Source organism: Talpa occidentalis, unplaced genomic scaffold, assembly GCF_014898055.3.
Source record: "Talpa occidentalis isolate TD23 unplaced genomic scaffold, MPIMG_talOcc4v2.1 talOcc4.2, whole genome shotgun sequence".
Taxonomy (NCBI): domain Eukaryota; kingdom Metazoa; phylum Chordata; class Mammalia; order Eulipotyphla; family Talpidae; genus Talpa; species Talpa occidentalis.
In genome coordinates this window covers 16,862,482-16,880,236 of record NW_023602073.1, presented here as the reverse complement: position 1 = coordinate 16,880,236, position 17,755 = coordinate 16,862,482, and the positions used below count along the sequence as shown (strand labels likewise).

At 47.0% G+C, this 17,755-nt stretch overlaps 1 protein-coding gene across 6 annotated transcripts in view; it reads right to left on the bottom strand.

Moving 5' to 3' along the window:
• Nucleotides 1-1,451: 1,451 nt before the first annotated feature.
• The window catches only part of LOC119251745 (golgin subfamily A member 6-like protein 6), a 61,707-nt gene continuing 45,403 nt past the window's right edge, over nt 1,452-17,755 (bottom strand). For 5 of the 6 annotated variants that reach the window (XM_054698395.1, XM_037519005.2, XM_037519004.2 and 2 more), the window contains exons 17-22: nt 13,978-14,073; nt 10,216-10,305; nt 5,398-5,420; nt 5,208-5,305; nt 3,314-3,587; nt 1,452-2,280 (exon numbers count right to left, since the gene is read on the bottom strand). In XM_054698395.1, the coding sequence (XP_054554370.1) occupies nt 2,262-2,280; nt 3,314-3,587; nt 5,208-5,305; nt 5,398-5,420; nt 10,216-10,305; nt 13,978-14,073 (600 nt within the window). In that variant the 3' untranslated portion in view covers nt 1,452-2,261. Of the gene's footprint in view, nt 2,281-3,313; nt 3,588-5,207; nt 5,306-5,397; nt 5,421-10,215; nt 10,306-13,977; nt 14,074-17,755 lie in introns of those variants that run through there. The other variant, XM_037519003.2, reaches the window with a different exon arrangement.

The window sequence follows — 17,755 nt, the reverse complement described above, 5'->3', positions numbered from 1 at the left end:
CACAGCAAAAGAGACATTAACCAAAACATCCTACTCTTTTATTTCTGAAAACAGTCTGATCCAATAATATGTTAACTGTTCCTAATCTGATGTGTATCTGCAGGTTTGAGTGACATGACTGTTTACACGTTCCCATTAGGAATCTGTCACAGATCTGGTGACTGTAGACCACGGCCACAGGCAGGAGGGGCAGGGGGTTCCTGGCTCAGCATCAGCCTGGCACCCAATATGGAGACTTCCTACCATCCCCCACTCCCCACAGCACCATGGGGGTCACTGCACTCACCCCACCTCTTTTCTCTCCCATGTAGTCACACCTGCAGTCCCCAAATGATCACCTGCAGTGTCCTTTAGAGTCAGCCATTTTCTCAGAGCTTTCACTTTTCAAAGGAGCAGAAAAGCCTCCCTGGAGACACACAGGACATCCTCAAGGAGCTGCCTCCAGCCCCTTTAGGTGAGGGCAGTGAGTGGCCTACTAGGTGCAGGGATGCTGGTCTGTGCAAGGGAGCTGGCCTGTCACAGGCCACAGAACACAAGGCCTGTTGGGGAGCACCCAGGGTGGCTGGAGGCTGTAGGGGGAAGCTTTGACAAGTAATGTGTGTGTACATTCCCTTCTTAGAGAAAAAGCAACAAAGTTTGAAGGAGAGCCATCCCATTTCTAACTCTCCATATACTATATTTTTCATTATAGTTTTCTAAGACTTCTAATTATTTTTAATTTCCTTGGCTGAATGATGACTTAACTATCAATTCTTGTGGTTGCTGATAATCTTAAGTGCAGAAGGGCACAGAATTTCCTGTGAGCACAGTACTTCCTACTGACGCGCCCACAGGAGGGAGCCCCCCGGCTGGGAAGGCCACACTGGGCTGAGACAGGCCTGCAGGACACCTAGAGGCAAAGATGGGCTTGGGGAGACTCAGAGTTTCTAGAGCTGGGAGGTGGGGCCTCTCACTTCAGTTGTGTCCACTGAGTTGACCTCCAAGACACCCAAGGTGATGGGGAGAAAGCCCCCACATGGGGTGTCAGCCATGAGTGTGTGGTAGTGGGAGCGCAAAGGAGAAAGTGGGGACTTTTCCCAACACAGGTGCCTCCTTCATCCACATGGAGCCCTTGGAGCTCAAGGGGCAGTTACAGCTTCTGCTGTGAAATTTTTTTTTTAAAGATTTATTTATTTATTTATACAAGCACTGGGTACAGTCAGAAGCATGGGAGGGTAAGAGAACTCACCAGAACCAGAGTAGGAAGCAGAACAGGCAGATGGATGAAATACACTGCTGAGGGGAGCAGCAGGTGGCAGGAGAGGTGTGCGCGCCATGTGGGACCCTCGCCCGGCGGCCAGGATCGAACCTGCGCTGCGGAGGCTGCGGGCAGCTTCACAACCTAGAGTTCAACCGTTGCACCACCGGGGAGGCCCCTCTGCTATGAATTTTAACTAATGAACAGATTCTTTTCTTTACTTTTTTTTTAAGATTTATTTATTTATGCATTCAAGAACTGGGGTACAGGACAGAGGTGCGGGGAGAGATAGGAGTCACCAGAGACAGCGGGAACAGAACAGGCAGACTGACTGAAATACACTGCTGAGGGGAACAGCAGCCGAGACAGGAGAGGTGTGCTGTGCCATGTATGTAGCTCCCTGGCTGCCCAAGGATGCAGAGGCTGTGGATAGCTTCACAGTGTTGTGCTTAACTGCTTGCGCCACCAGGGAGGCCCATCTATTATATTTCTATGAGGGTTAAACCAAGGGAAGAATTTACTCGTTTCCTGATGCATCTGGCAGAGGCAGGAATACAGAAGAATGATTAACCCTGAGAAAGGGCTGGAAAGTGTGATGGAAGGAGGCCTTTGTGAAAGTTTCGATGTGGGAGCCAGCTGTCATGTTGTGAAAGGACACACATCCAGACTCACAGTCCAGAAAAACCCCAAATCTGGGATGGCTCCTGAGGAAGAAGAGAAGGTACAGGACAGTCAGGTGAATGTGGCCATTGTTTGTGCTCTTGATGGCCCAGAAAGCAGACTGAGGCTCCAGCATCCCCTCTACATCCCTGGGCACATTGTCCAGACAAACTCCCCAATCACACTCAGCTCCGTCTCCCACATCCACTGCAAAGTTATGTCTCCCTGAAGTGAAGCCCTCACAGCCCAGGACACAGGGTCACACGCTAAACCTCCTAGAAGTGTGAAGCTTCTTCTCAAGGTGTGTCCACAAGTCACTCTTCTCCAGTCCTCAGACAGAATTAGGTCATCCTGAGCTGTGTCTTCATCCAGAGGCACGCTCACTGCAAAAGTGAACAAACATAAACCAACAATGACATCTTTATCAGCTAACAATAGTTCACCTTAAATAAAACCAGCATATATTTAATGTAAGTTATTGGCTTTTTGAGCCTCATCTGCTGACGCTTAGGCGGAACTATAGGGATTGCTACAGCCTCACCAGGAAATGCTGCACCCAGAACAACACAGTAACCAGGGAAAGAAGTCTTTTTCCCCCTCCTATATATGGAAAGTTGTCTGTGTCCATTAGGAATCTCTTCCAGGAAGCTCCCGGATTCACTCCCAACTTTGTGGGGTCCAAACCCACCACCCACATCAAGGTCTCTGGGCAGTCTTCTTTTGCTGACTGCTTTGTCCTAGCAGACTACAGGAGAAATAAAATCTGGTGGTCTCTGTGACTGTTTTGGGAATCTGTCACATGACCTTGCACATCGTGGTTTCTTGAATTTTACACACATGTGAAGACAAAACAGGCTGGCACGTGATGGGACAACCGTTTTCTACAGCAGGGGGAATCTTAGCAAGAGTGAATAGGGACGAGACTCTCCCCATCCTGTGAAAGTCTATATGGACCATGGGATTGATTTTAGGGAAACAACATGAAATAATTTTTAGAAGAACGAGAGGATAAAACTTTCATTTCCAGGTCACAATCTCAGGTATCAACCTAAATAACCATAGATGTGAGCGCTGACCTGGGAGCAGGTGCTGCTACAGGAGTCTGGGGCGCTCACTCACCTCATAGCCTGGGCACACATCTTTGGCAAGGACATGGTTGTGTCCGCTGTGCTAGGGGGACTGTGCACAGCTTCTGCAGATGGGCTGCCCAGTGTCCTCACACAACAGGGGGAGCTGCTCACACAGCTTCTCACTCTCTACCTCCTTGGGGGCTCCCCTCTCGGCTTCTAATGTGGCTTCCATTTCAGGCTGGAGCTTCCATATGATTTGCTCCCTCACATGAAGAATAGTTGAAGGACGGCCTCCTCCACCATCATCATCTCCTCCTTGGTGCTCCCCGTTGTCCCTGGTTCCTACCCTGTTTTCCATGATTCTTCGTCTGACGTCCCTGGCTCCTCCTCTGATGTCCATGGCTCCTCGTCTGATATCACTGGCTCCTCGTCTGACATCCTTGGCTCCTCCTCTGACATCCATGAATCCTCATCTGAAGTCCATGATTCCTCCTCCTCCAATGTCCCTGAATCCTCCTTTGGCGTCACTGGCTCCTCTGATGTCCATGAATACTCGTCTGAAGTCCATGATTCCTCCTCTGATGTCTCTGGATCCTCCTCAGACGTCCCTGTTTTTTCCCCTGAAATGGTCCAAATCATGGTTAGAGGCAGAGAAGAAATAGACATAATACTCCACAGTGAGGGACATGCAGGTGACCTGGGCCTTTGTGCCTCCACAAATACCGTTTAATTGATTACAGTTTATTGGTAACAATTATGTAGTAAAAAATGTGTTAATAATGAGAGATTTTAAAAGAGTAAGAATTCTTTAGGGGCAAGACAAGCTTATTTCAGAAATACATTGAACCGTAACGCAAAGTCTTGTGTAAAAGATAGCAGTAGATAAATCAGCTCAGTGAAATGTGAACATGAGTTCTATCAATTCCTGCTTCTCCCTTCCATGTGCCTTTGTTGGATTAAACTCAGAGATACTCTATTTTAAAATGGTGGCGGTATTCACATATTGGGACAGGGGAGAGGAATCACTTACAGGTTCATAATCCCTTATCTGAAACCCTTAGTGCCAAATATAAAAATTCACAATATTTTGAGGTTGTAATGGCCTAATGTATAGAACCTCTAAATTATGTGCCCACCCCAGCAGGGTCTGCCAAAGCCATGAATCTGTACATTGATAGTCCGGCACCAAGTAGGAATAATAAAGATGTTAAGTATTGTCAGATGAGTGCAATTCGGGGGGGGGGGGGACCACAATGGAGGGCGACTCCAGGGTGTTGGCATGACTCCTACCTCCTCATTTTTCCAGCTGTGTAAAACTCCTTCCATGTGAGTGTGGGCATAACCTGAGAATTGCCTCTGAGCAATGGCAAACATGATGGGATGAGCCACTATTGTCATGTTTCCGTACATAGGACCCCATATTACAGATGATTTAATTCAAAGACTATCTCCTCAGAACAGCTCACTTTCAAGAAATAGCTGGCCATGTGGAAGGCCCATGTGCCATGTGGTGAGTGGTGGCTTCCAGAAGCTGAGGCAGCTCTCAAGTGACAGAATCAGGGCCCGAGTCCTACACTCACAAAAATAGGAATTCTACCATCAACTGAAGAAGATGGGGAGAGGATTATTCCCCACATTAGTCACCAGATGACACGTGATCCAGCAAACACCATAATTGCTCTTTGTGACCCCAGCTGAGCTGTGCCCAGATTTCCCACACACGATTCCTTGAGAAAATGTGTGTCTAGCTTTAAGCCACTGAAGTGTTTTACAGCAACATAGAACTGATTAAGCCAGTAAATAAATTCTGGTTAGGGTAAATTTAGCAGAGATATGATTCAGGGGAAACATTGAGATTTTTGAGCCTTACAACTCTGTAATTGTGGATTAAGGATTTGACAATGTCATGTGGGTCAAGGTCCTAAAACTATTTACATCATCTACTTTTCTTGTATTGTTCTCAGACTTCCTAAAATATTAAGTATAAACTTTATGGCCAAGTTACTGTACTAAGCTCCTTACAAAGGTTGATGTACTTAATTTTTATGACAACTGGTAAAATGGCAACTGGAATCAAGGAATGGATTCACCTGAGGGGACACAGTTAATCAATGTGCGAGCAGGCATCTCAGGGATCCCCAGAGGTCCCCAGTATTCTGTGTCCCTGAGGAAGCTCTGAAGCATCCTGAAATCTCCACTGTGAGCATGGTTAACACTGACGAGTTCTTGACTTTCCATACCTTTGATGGTCTTTAACTTTTTGCTCTCATCACAGTGGAGCTCAGAATCATTGCAGTCAGTGTGAGGCTCCGAAGACGCGGACTCTGGGACTGAACTCCTAGACTCAGAAGAGTATGGATTTCTTCAGTGGGACATCCCGTGAGCTCTATGTACTCAGACCCCTTCCCTCCAAATAAGGATAGCGCTTACCTGGTCAAGGTGTCTGGCTCATCCTACAGAGACACAAGGATAAAAGGTGAGTTAGGGAATCCCCATGTTTTATGGGCATGGGCGTGAGGTATGCTCTCTGTAAACCCTCTGTCCAACAAGGAAAGCAGCGAGTCCCACCAGGATAGTGATGGACGCCCAGGTCTGATGAGTCCCATCCCCACCCCAAGGCCCAGAGCATGACAGCAAGTTGATCCTGCCAGAGCCCGGTAACCTGCCCCCTGTGACTGTAATCACAGCCCTGTGTGGGTGGCCTGAGGAGGAGGCCGAGAGACCCTGTGCTCCCCCTACAAGACATTCTTTCAGGGACCTGCCTGCCTTCAGATGAGTCTACATTAAATCACTTATCACACAGGCCTTTCTTTAGTGAAAATCCACATACACCTCATGAGAATGGGCCACTGTGTTGGTGGTAGGTGGCCCGTGCAGGTGGCGCAAGTAGGTGACATTGAAACCTTTCAGTGGGACTGAGTGGCAACTAAAATGAACAGCTCCCACAACTAATGTTTCTGGGGTCGATCCCTCATGCCTCGGAAAAAGATCCAGAAAGGCCTCTTGGAGCAAGTGAGCTATTAAAAAACAAGGGAGGACGTTCTCATTCACGTGGCTGCCCAACAACTGTGGTTACACCAGTCATCTCCAGGAGTTCTCAGGAGAGAGTTTGATAATCAGGGTTCTGTACATAGTGTATTGACAAGAATCCTTACTGTAAAAAAAGAAAACTATTCTCTTTAAAACATGTGTTTCCATCTAAGTCACGTATTTCAAAGAGTTAATAGTATCATGCCTATTGCAATGTCCTACTAAAAACAGAGGATGTCATAACCCTAAATGAAAGTAAAGTGAGATGTGCATTTAAAAGAAAAAAAACGGTATTGAACATGGATATTTTAAAGGTCTGATAGAGAGACCTTAGAAGAAGGGAAGAAGGTAAAAGTAAATGTTAAACATCTTAAAGAGAGTGAGAGTACTTAACAAAGCAAAAGCAAGTGTTGAAGATCTGAGAGAGAGGGAGGAAAAGAAATTTTAAGAAAGTGCTAAAAAGGCCAAAGCAAGAAGTGAAAAGACAAAAAAGCAAGTAGGTCTGAGAAAGGAAGGAAATTTTTAAGAAAGCAAAAGAAAGTGCTAAAAAGTAGTGTTGTAAGGAAGAAGAAAAAGCAAAAAAAGGCAAAAGCAAGTGTTAAAGAAAAGTAAGAAAGCAAAGAAAGTGTTTTGGTGTGAGAGAGGGATCTTAGGGGAAACAAATGACTACATACTGCAGTGACTCACTACAACTATAAAAGGACAAGCGATTCTAGCAGTTTCTTTCATTAGCTCCAAAGACTGGACATGGCCTTCAAGACCTACATTGACAGGGAGGAGACCAGTCAGGCTGAGGAAAAACAGAGAAAAATGGGGCAGAAGGACAAGAGAAGGGCCCAGTATATGGCAGTTGGCACAGCAGCCCCTTGCCACCTCAGACTCACCCGAGGCCCCATCGTCCAAGACATTCGGGACCTCACCCTGGTTGTGGGCTTCAGCCTGCTTCTACTGCCAGCAGCTGGGACACCTCATCCACGAGTGTCTGAAGAAACCACCCCCATGCCGGCCCTCAGTGCCATTGCACAGGGCACTGCAAGAGGGACTGCTCTACTCTCTGAGAGAGACGGGGGGGCAGCCCAAACCAAGGCCAAGATGGGAGGACAGGCGTGACTGTCACCTGCCTCTGACTATGAGGAACCAGCTACAGGAGAAGACAGCGTTTTCTAAAGAAGCCCAGAGGTGAGACAAGCCTCAGGTGACCCTAAAAGTGGCAGACAAAAATAAATCACCATCTCTGCCTTGCTCCATTTTCCATACACTGGCCTACTGATGACTAGCCTGAGCCAGGACACTTTCACACTTCTAGGGAGATGAAAGTAAACCTAAACTTATTAAAAAATATCTTTAGTATAGATGGTTTTACAGGTGGGACAAGGGTCTAGTAGGCTAAAATGAATCTTGGCCTCTACAGGAAACCAACTTCTGTCCTGGTTGCTATTCTTGCTGGTTCCCTCACTAATTTTTTTATGATTTTCTTGTTTGGGTCTTGCATCCTCAACACCCTCCTCAGACTCATATCCTGTCACCTCAAAGCCAGCAGACGTCAGATGGTCCTTAGACGGAGCCTAATAGGACGCCTCCTCCGTCCTTCCTTCCAGGGCCCTTAGATCGCTGCCCTGCAGTGGAGCCCTGACTGCTCACCCAAGTCACCCATTTTCAGCAGGAAGCAGTGACTGGTCAGATTGACACTGTGAGGGGCTCCATCCGTAGAAGGGGTACTGAGTCCCAGGGCAAGTCAGGGTTAAGTAGGCCGCTTCAGGGACAGTGCAGGCAGGGACTTCAGGAGAGTTAAAGAGGCTTCTGAGACAAGGACAGTGAATTCTAGGTGCTAACCCACACACACACCACAGGGGAGGTCAGAAAGGCCAGGAGGATGAAACAAAAGTAGTACACTGGGCAGTTCCTGGTGACTGACTGTAGTTTCACTCACACACACTGGAACCCTAAAAAAAAAAAAATGTTTTCAAAGGGTTTACCGGTGATCTGAGCACAACAGATGTGATGGAATAAAATATAAAAAGGGGGAAATGAAGTAGAAAATGTCAGTCTCACTGTGGATGAGCTGAAGTCGGGACAGAATTTCAGGGAACAACGGATAAGCGCCCTCAAGGCCACATGTGCCCTGAGTCACGCATCCCAGCTGCTGTGTCCCTTGCTTTGCTCAATAAATAATCAGTAAAATAGTTGCATGGGGCTCAGATTTCGGAGAGAGATCCCCAACAGGCTGCTGGTGTAAAGCCCATCAGCTTAAATAAAGAGCTTCCCTCATCTCTCTGAGTGCTCCTGCTCCCTCATGACAATCTTCCATAACAGTTGAATTTTAAAAAAACTGGATACTGCTATGTGCTACAGCATGGCTGATCGGGGAGACACTAAGATCAAAGAGAAAAAGACAGTATTTTCTTGAGTGTTGTAACCTAGTCAGATGTAAAAAGAGAAGGTGGGATGGGGTGACCAGTTGACAGGAGGGACCCGGGGACACTGTTTACTGGGGAGAGTACCAGGTTGGGAGGAGGAACCCATTGTGCAGATGGAGAGTGGAGATGGGGGCTCCACAGTGTGACGCTGATGCCAGTAAAGACAATGTGTGAGATGGGGAGCAGGGGGATTTGTTTATATGAACACTCGCCCCTATGCCCCCATTACACACACAAAAGTCTGTTCAGCTATGAAGACACTCTTCACATGAGCCCTTTGAGGTGGAGGTGGAATGTCCGACGTTTACTGCTGCTGGATAAATGGGAGGCAGGCACTTATATGTGGGAGAGGCCGTCGTAATTCTCTATGGCCACCAGAGTAATTTCCTTTTTCTTCAGTCCAGGTACAAGAGAACAAAGGACAGATCCTGGACAATTTCATTAGCAGCCACCAACAAGGTGAAACACTAGGTAAACCCAGGTTTTCCTGAGATGCAGTCTCAAAAGTTTACCATTCTCCCATCTACTCGTTCTCTTTATTGGCATCATCTTCCATTGTGGTGCCCCCATCTCCACTCTCCATCTGCACAAATAGTTCATCCTTCCAAAATGAAAGCCACCCACTAAACACCATCACCTTTGTTCCTCTCCCACCTGCTCCCCATCAGGTGCAGGGATGTGTAAATGTCTATTCCCTTGGGTGTGTGTGAAGGGAAGGCTTTGGATGAACATCACCAAGCAAGGCTGGTAGGTGACTCCCCTGTACTCAGAGGGGAGGTCTGTGGGGCAGAAGCTGATCATAGTTACCAGCAATAAGCATCCACCTAGCGTGAGTCCATTCATTTGATGAGTTTAGACCAGCAGAAATTAAACCACCCATCTGGTGGGACTCGCTTCAAACTGCAGATACAGAACTGCAGTTTCCATGGGTACACTATTAGCTCATGCAGTGTGGCCGTGACTGAGATACTGTGGTCAAGGTCATTGATCAGGGTAATTGGCACTTTTGTGGAGGAGCAGAGAACAGCTCCAACTCTGGCACTGACGTGGTCTCCCTTCATGTCTACAACAATGGAGGTTCTCCCCACTACCCAAGACCCTAAAATGAGGGATGTGTGACTGTCCTTTGAGTGTGAACTTTAACACCCACACACAAGGGATTAGTGCAGAGGCTGGAAGACACCCCTGAGAGAGGAGGATGAGCACTAACTGCCAACTGAGGGATAACTTCAATCTTTCCTTCAAGGCTGGGTTCTCTTCCCAAGAGAGGGGCAGCTACGCAAAGTCTTAGACACTCCCAGTGCGCATGAGCTGCAGCAGCTCTGTCCTCATCGCCAGCCTCATGAGCGGCAGGGACATGAGCTCACCTGGAGGACCCTGTTCTCACTGCTCACAAAGAATGGCTTGTGGAACATGGGGGAGTCAGTGCGGGGGGCAAATGCAAACCCTGTATGGTGGTGAATGTGTCAAAGTGCTATGTTTTGAGTGCTGAAGTTATTTAATATTTCAATTTTTGAAACAGAGGGATCTATAATGTAAAACCCAGTCTAGGATGTTCCATGCAAGAAAGATCAAAATTCTGTCTCTAAGGGCTGAGGTGCTGGGCATCCTAACCAATCACTATTATAAGGCTGAAAAGATGCAGAGAAATTCGCACAGACACCACAGACATAGATAGAAAGCATGTTTCTTTGGGTGTCATCTGTTTTCATGGCCTGTTTACAATAAAGCATCAAGTTTATGCTCAGCTTAACTAGGCCCTCAGTGTTTGTTCTAGGATTGAAAAGACTCAAATTCTTACCTCCTGTTCACTTGTTTCTTCTGTTTCATTCAATCTCAAAAGTTCATCTAACAATTTTCTTAAAGAAGTCCGAGACTCCAGGAGTTTTTCCTGATTAAAATTGCATGAAAGAAGAAAGATTAGTTAAGATGACAGATTGATTTTGTTCCTGAGAGGAATCCCTGCCTTCCAAGAAACTAGAATGTCATGAAATATCATTGTATCCTCACATTTTCAGTATAAGCGCCTTGAGGACTGTGTGCAGTGATACAGGTGACCCCTTATTCCCAGAGCACGTGACAGGATGGCTGCCATCATGCCTGCTGTAGAATCGGAGGCTGGGGAAGGGGTAACCTACCTATCCTATGCTATGTCTATCCTCATCTTGAACCTCATATGCTGGCCCTCAGGTGGAGCTATACAGAACTCTCCAGCCTCGCCAGGAAATGCTGCACCCAGAACAAGACAGTAACCACCTGAAAGAAGCCTTTTTTCACCTCCTATATGTGGGAAGTTGTCTGTGTCTATCAGGAATCTCTTCCCAAATTGGTGGGAACTAAACCATTATGAAGGAACTGCAGGCACCATTCTTTTGCTAATAGGTTTATCCCCGCAGACTGCAGGAGAAATAAAATCTGGTGGTCTCTGTGCCTGTTTTGGTAATCTGTCACATGACCTTGCATACTGTAGTTTCTCTAATGTTGCACGCATGTAAGGATAAAAAAGGATGGAGCGTATTTCGACCACTTTATTTTACAGCAGGGGTCATCACGACAGGAGTGAATAGGTACGAGACTCTCCCCATGCTGTGCACGTTCATACGGACCATAGGATAGTATTTTGGGGAAACATCCAAAAGACAGGGGTCGGCCCAAACCGCAGGCCAGATGGTAGACAAGCTTGACCATCAGCGTCCTCTGACTATGAAGAACCAGCTACAGGTTAAGAAGACATTTTCTAAAAAGTCCAAAGGTGAGACAAGAATTGGGTGACCTTAAAAATGGCAGACAAAAAAAAAAAAAAATCACCCTCTTGGTGAATCAGGGGGCACTTTGCTTTTCTCTATTTTTCTTTATTTTTTATAGACTTCTCTATTTTTTATGTCCTGGCCTACTGATGATTAGCTAGGCCAGGACACTTCAACACTACTAGTGAGATGACAGAAAACCTAAAATCAATTAAGAATATCTGTATTACAGGGCCTCCCCGGTGGCGCAGCAGTTGAGCGCTGGGTTGCGAAGCTGCCCGCGGTCTCTGCAGCGCCGGTTTAATCCCCGGCTGCTCCCCGGCCACTGGAGGAGGGTCCCACATGTGCACAGACCTCTCCTGCCACCCGCTGCTCCCCTCAGCAGTGTACTTTGGTCCTTCTGCCTGCTCTGCTCCCCGCTCTGGCTCTGGTGAATTCTCTCACCCTCCCGCGCTTCTGACTGTGCCCAGTGCTTGTATAAACAAAACAAACAAACAAACAAATAAATAAATAAAACATGCCTCTATAAAAAAAAAATATATATATATATCTGTATTACAGATGGCCTTACAGGCAGGACAAGGGCCAAGCTGGCTACAATCAAGCTTGGCCTCTACAGGAAACCAACTTCTGTCCTGGTTGCTGTTCTTGCTGGTTCCCTCACTAATTTTCTTTATGATGTTCTTGTCTGGGCCTTGCATCCTCAACAACCTCCTCAGAATCATCCTCCACCATCACCCTTCCTCCCAGGGCCCTTAGATCACCACCCTGCAGCAGAGCCCTGACTGCTCGCCCAAGTCACCCATTTTCAGCAGGAAGCAGTGACTGGTTAGATCAAACCCCTTATCCAAAGAGCAGTGAGGGGCTCCATCCGTAGAAGGGGTACTGAGTCCCAGGGCAAGTTATACTTAAGTAGGCAGCTTCAGGGACAGTGCAGGAAGGGACTTCAGGAGAGGAAAAGAGGCTTCTGAGACAAAGACAGTAAATTCTAAGTGCTAACCAACACATACAACAGAGGTGTGGTCAGAAAGTCCAGGAGGATGAAACAAAAGCAGTACACTGGGCAGTGCCTGGTGACTGACTGTAGTTTCTCTCACACACACTGGAACCAGGTTGGGAGGAGGAACCCGTTGTGAAGATGGGGTGTGGAGATGGGGGCTCCACAGTGTGACGCTGATGCCAGTAATGACAATGTGTAAGATGGGGGCCGGTACATTTGTGATTTGTTTATGTGAACACTCTCCCCTATGCCCCCATCACACACACACAGAAAAATATGCTCCACTGCCAAGGCAGTCTTCACATGACCTCTTTAAGTTGGAATAATTTCCGATACTCACTGCTGCTAAATCAACTGGAGGCAGGCACTTTTATTGGAAGAGGCCGTCATAATTCTCTATAGTTACCAGAACAATTCCCTTCTCCATTAGACAAGATACAAGAGAACAAAGAAAAAATGCTTGACAATTTCATTGTGTAACTACAGCCAAGGTGAAACACCACTTAAACCCAGGTTTTTCTGAGATGCAGCCTCAAAAGTTTACCATTCCCCACAACTACTTGTTCTCTTTATTGGCATCATCTCCTATTGTGGTGCCGTCATCTCCACTCTGCATCTGCACAAATAGTTCACCCTGCTGACATGAAACCAAACTACTAAACAGCATTTCCTTTGTTCTTCAGCCCGCCTGCTATACACCAGCCAGAGGGATGTGTAAATCTCCACTTCTGAGGCAGTGTGTGAAGGGAAGGCTTTTGATGAACATCACCAACCAAGGCTAGTAGGTGACTCCCCTGTACCCAGGGGGGACGTAGAGGGGTCAGAATTTGATCATAGCTACCAGCAATAAGCATATGCCCAGCCAGAGTCCATTTATCATTGGTGAGTTTAGACCAGCAGAAAGTAAACCACCCATCTGCTTGGACTTGCTTTAATTTGGCAGATAATGAAGTGCAGTTTCCATGGCTACACTCTCAGCTTACGCAGTGTGGCAGTGACTGAGATACTGTGGTCAAGGTCACTGACCCAGATGCATTGGGATGTTTGTGCAAGACGAGGAGACAGCAGCTCGAACTCTGGCTACCCAAGACCTTAAAATGAGGGACGTCTGACTGTCCTTTGAGTGTGAACTTTAACATCTACACACAAGGGATTAGAGCAGAGGCTGGAAGACATCACTGAGAGTAGAGGATGACTAAATAGTCTGGAGCACTGACTGCCAACTGAGGGATGACCTCAATCTTTTGCTCAAGGCTGGGTTCTCTTCCCAGGAGAGGGGCAGCTGTGGAAAGTCCCAGAGACCCCCAGAGCCATGAGCTGCAGCAGCTCTGTCCTCATCGCCAGCCTCATGAGCTGCAGGGACATGAGCTCACCTGGAGGGACCCTGTTCACACTCTCGCAAACAATGGTTTTTAGAACATGGGGGAGTCAGTGTGGAGGGAAAAAGAGAACTCTTTGGGGTAGTGAATGTGTCAAAGTGCGATGTTTGACGTCTTCAAATCATGAAGTTACCTAACATATTAATTCTGTAATCTGAGGTATTTATAATGTGAAACCCAGTTCAGGATGTTCAATGTGAGAAAGATCAAAATTCTCTCTCTATGGGCTGAAGTGCTGGGCATCCTAACCAATAACTTAAATTAGAAGGCTGAAAAGATACAGAGAAATTCACATAGACACTAGGGACATAAAAAGAAAGCATGGTGCTTTAGTTGTCATTATTTCTCATAGGCTGCTGAGAATAAACCATTAGTTTATGCTCTGCCCAACCAGGCCCTCTGGGGTGTTGTGGGATAGAAAAGACTCAGTTTCTTACCTCCCGTTCTCTTCTTTGTTCTCTTGACTTCAAGTTCAGACTCAACCACTGGTCTAACAGGTCTCTCACTTTTATCCTAGAATCCTGGTGTTTTTCCTGATCAAATTGGATGAAGAAAGAAAGCATAATTAAGATGACAGATTCATCAGGTTCCTGAGAGGAATCCCTGCCTTCCAAGAGACTAGAATGGCATGAATTATTATTGAATCCTTACACTTTCAGTATAAGCACCCCTAGGACTTTGTGGACTAATACAGGTGACCTTTTATTTGCAGAGCATTTGGCAGGACGACGCCATCATACCTGCTGTAGAATCAGGGCTGGGGAAGGGGTAACTAACCTGCCCGAGGGCTGTGACTATTGGCTGACCCTCAGGTGGAGCTGCGGACCTCTGCAGCCTCGCCAGGAAAAACTGCACACAGAACAATACAGTGACCATCAAAAAGAAGCCTTTCTCCACCTCCTATATGTGGAAAGTTGTTTGTGTACATCAGGACTCTCTTCCAGGAAGCTCCCCAGATTCACTCCCAAATTGGTGGGAACTAAACCCATATGAAGGAACTCCAAGCAGTCTTCGTTGGCAGATTGCTTTATCCTCGCAGACTGCAGGAGAAATAAAATCTGGTGGTCTCTGTGCCTGTTTTGGGAATCTGTCTCATGACCTTGCACATCGTCATTTCTCTAATTCTACACACATGAAGATAAAAAAAGGTGGCGCGTATTTCTACAACTGTATTCCATAGCAAGGGGTGATCACAGCAGGAGTGAATAGGGATGAGATTCTCATATCCTATGAAAGTCCATAAGGACCATGGATTATATTTTGGGGAAATGTCTGAGAGACAGCGGTCAGCTAAAACCACAGGCTAAGGTAGGAGGACAGGCTTGACCATCAGCTGCCTCTGACCATGAAGAACCAGCTACAGGTTAAGTAGACATTTTCTAAAGAAGCCCAGAGGTGAGACAAGCCTTGGGTGACCCTGAAAGTAGCAGACAAAAAAAAAAAAAAAAATCACACTCTTGGTGAATCAGGGGCCACTTACTCTGCCTTGCTCCATTTTATTCACTGGGCTACTGATGGCTAGCCTGAACCAGGATTCTTTAACACTTCTAGTGAGATAAAAGACAACCTAAAGTTATTGAAAAACATCTGTATTACAGATGGCCTGACAGGCGAGATAACGGCCTAGTAGGCTATAATCAATCTTGGCCTCTATAGGAAACCAATTTCTCTCCTGGTTGCTCCTTTTGCTGGTTCCTTCGCTAATTGTCATTATTATTTTTTTCTTTGGGCCTTATATCCTCAACACCCTTGTTAGTATCATCTCCTGTTGCTGCAAAGCCAGCAGACGTCAGATGGTCCTTCAGATGGAGCCTGATAGGATGCCTACACCGTCCTTCCTACCAGGGCCCTTAGATCGCCACCCTGCAGTGGAGCCCTGACTGCTCGCCCGTATCACCCATTTTCAGCAGGAAGCAGTGACTGATCAGATCGACACCCTCTGTCCTAACAGCAGTGAAGGGCTCCATCCATAGAAGGGGTACTGAGTCCCAGGGCAAGTTCGGGTTAAGTAGGCAGCTTCAGGGACAGTGCAGGCAGGGACTTCAGGAGAGTTAAACAAGCCTTTGAGAAAAGGACAGTAGATTCTAAGTATTTAAAAAAATATACACATAGGGCCTTCCCGGTGGCGCAGCGGTTTAGCACTGGGTTGTGAAGCTGCCCACAGCCTCTAGCGCCAGTTCTATCCCTGGCCACTGGGCGAGGGTCCCACATGGCGAGCAGACCTCTCCTGCTGCCTGAGGCTCCCCTCAGCAGTGTACTTCGTTAGTCTGTCTGTTCTGCTCTCCGCTCTGGCTCTGGTGAATTCTCTCACCCTCCTGCGCTTCTGACTGTACCCAGTGTTTGTATAAATAAAATAAATAAATCTTAAAAAATATATATACACATAGAGGTGAGGTTAGAAAGTCTAGGAGGACTAAAGAGCCTGTAGATTGAGAATTCCAGGGAACAACAGATAAGCGCCCTCAAGGCCACACGCACCCTGAGTCACGCATCCCCAACTGCTGTGTCCCTTGCTTTACTCCATAAATACTCTGTACCCTAGTTGCTGGGCTCAGATTGTGGAGAGAGATCTCCTCCGGGCAGCGGGTGTGAAGCCGCCAGTGTAAATAAAGAGCTTCCCTCCTCTCTGAGTGCTCCTGCTCCCTCATGATAATCTTCCAGAACAGTCAACCTTATAACAACAGAAAACTCTGCTGTGTTACAGCATGGATGAGCCAGGGAGACACTACGGTCAGAGACCAAAGGACAATATTTTCATGACTTAGTCAGCTTTAAAAACAGAATGTGGAATGGGGGGGACCAGCTGACAGGAGGGACCCGGGGACACTGTTTACTGGGGAGAGTACCAGGTTGGGAGGAGGAACCCGTGCAGATGGAGAGTGGAGATGGGGGCGCCACAGTGTGACGCTGATGCCAGTAAAGACAATGTGTGAGATGGAGAGCATGGGGAATATTGTGATTTTTTTTAACACTCTGCCTTATGCCCCCACCACACACAGAGAGAAAAGTCTGTTCAGCTTCGAAGACACTCTTCACATGACCCTCTGAGGTAGAGGAATGTCTGACGTTTACTGCTGCTGAGTTAACGGGGAGGCAGGCACTTAGATGTGGGATAGGCCGTCATAATTCTCTATGGCCATTAGAGTAATTTCCTTTCTTCAGTCAAGATACAAAAGGAGAAAGGACAGATGCTAGATAATTTCATTGTGTAACTAGGGAAAAGGTCAAACACTAGGTAAACCCAAGTTTTCTCTGAGATGCAGTCTCAAAAGTTTATTATTCTCCCACCTATCTGTTTCTTTATTGGCATCATCTATTCACTGTGGTGCTGCCATCTCCACTCTCCATCTGCACAAATAGTTCATCCTTCCAACATAAAACACAACCCACTGAACAACATCACTTTTTTTCCTCTCCTACCTGGTCTCCACCAGGCACAGGGATAAGTAATTCTCCACTTCTGAGGGAGTTTGTAAAGGGAAAGCTTTTGAGGAACTTCATCAAGCAAGGCTGGTAGGTGACTCCCATGACTCAGAGGGGAGCTCTGGGTCCCAAAATGTGATCAGAGTTACCAGCAATAAGCATCCACCAACCAGAGCCCATTTACCATCTGTGAGTTTACAACCAGCAGAAATGAAACCACCCATCTGGTGGGGCTCCCTTTAATTTGGCAGATACAGAACTGCAGTTTCCACGGCTACACTATCAGTTCATACAGTGTGGCAGTGGCCGAGATACTGTGGTCAAGGTCACTGATCAGGATGAATTGGTACATTTGTGGAGGGCGGGTTGAGAGCCTTCAATGTGGTTTCCCTTCATGTTTGTAACAATGGAGGTTCTTCCCACTACCCAAGACCCTAAAATGAGGGATGTGTGACTGCTTTGAGTCTGAACTTTAACATCCACACACGAGGGATTAGTGCAGAGGCTGGAAAACACCCCTGAGAGAGGAGGATGACTAAATAGTCTGGAGTACTAGCTGCCAACTGAGGGATGACCTCAATCTTTCCTTCAAGGCTGGGTTCTCTTCCCAGGAGAGGGGCAGCTATGGAAAGTCAGAGACCCCCCCGTGCGCATGAGCTGCAGCAGCTCTGTCCTCATCACCAGCCTCATGAGTGGCAGGAACATGAGCTCACCTGGAAGGACCCTGTTCACACTCTTGCAAACAATGGTTTTTAGAACATGGGGGAGTCAGTATGGCGGGAAAAAGCAAAC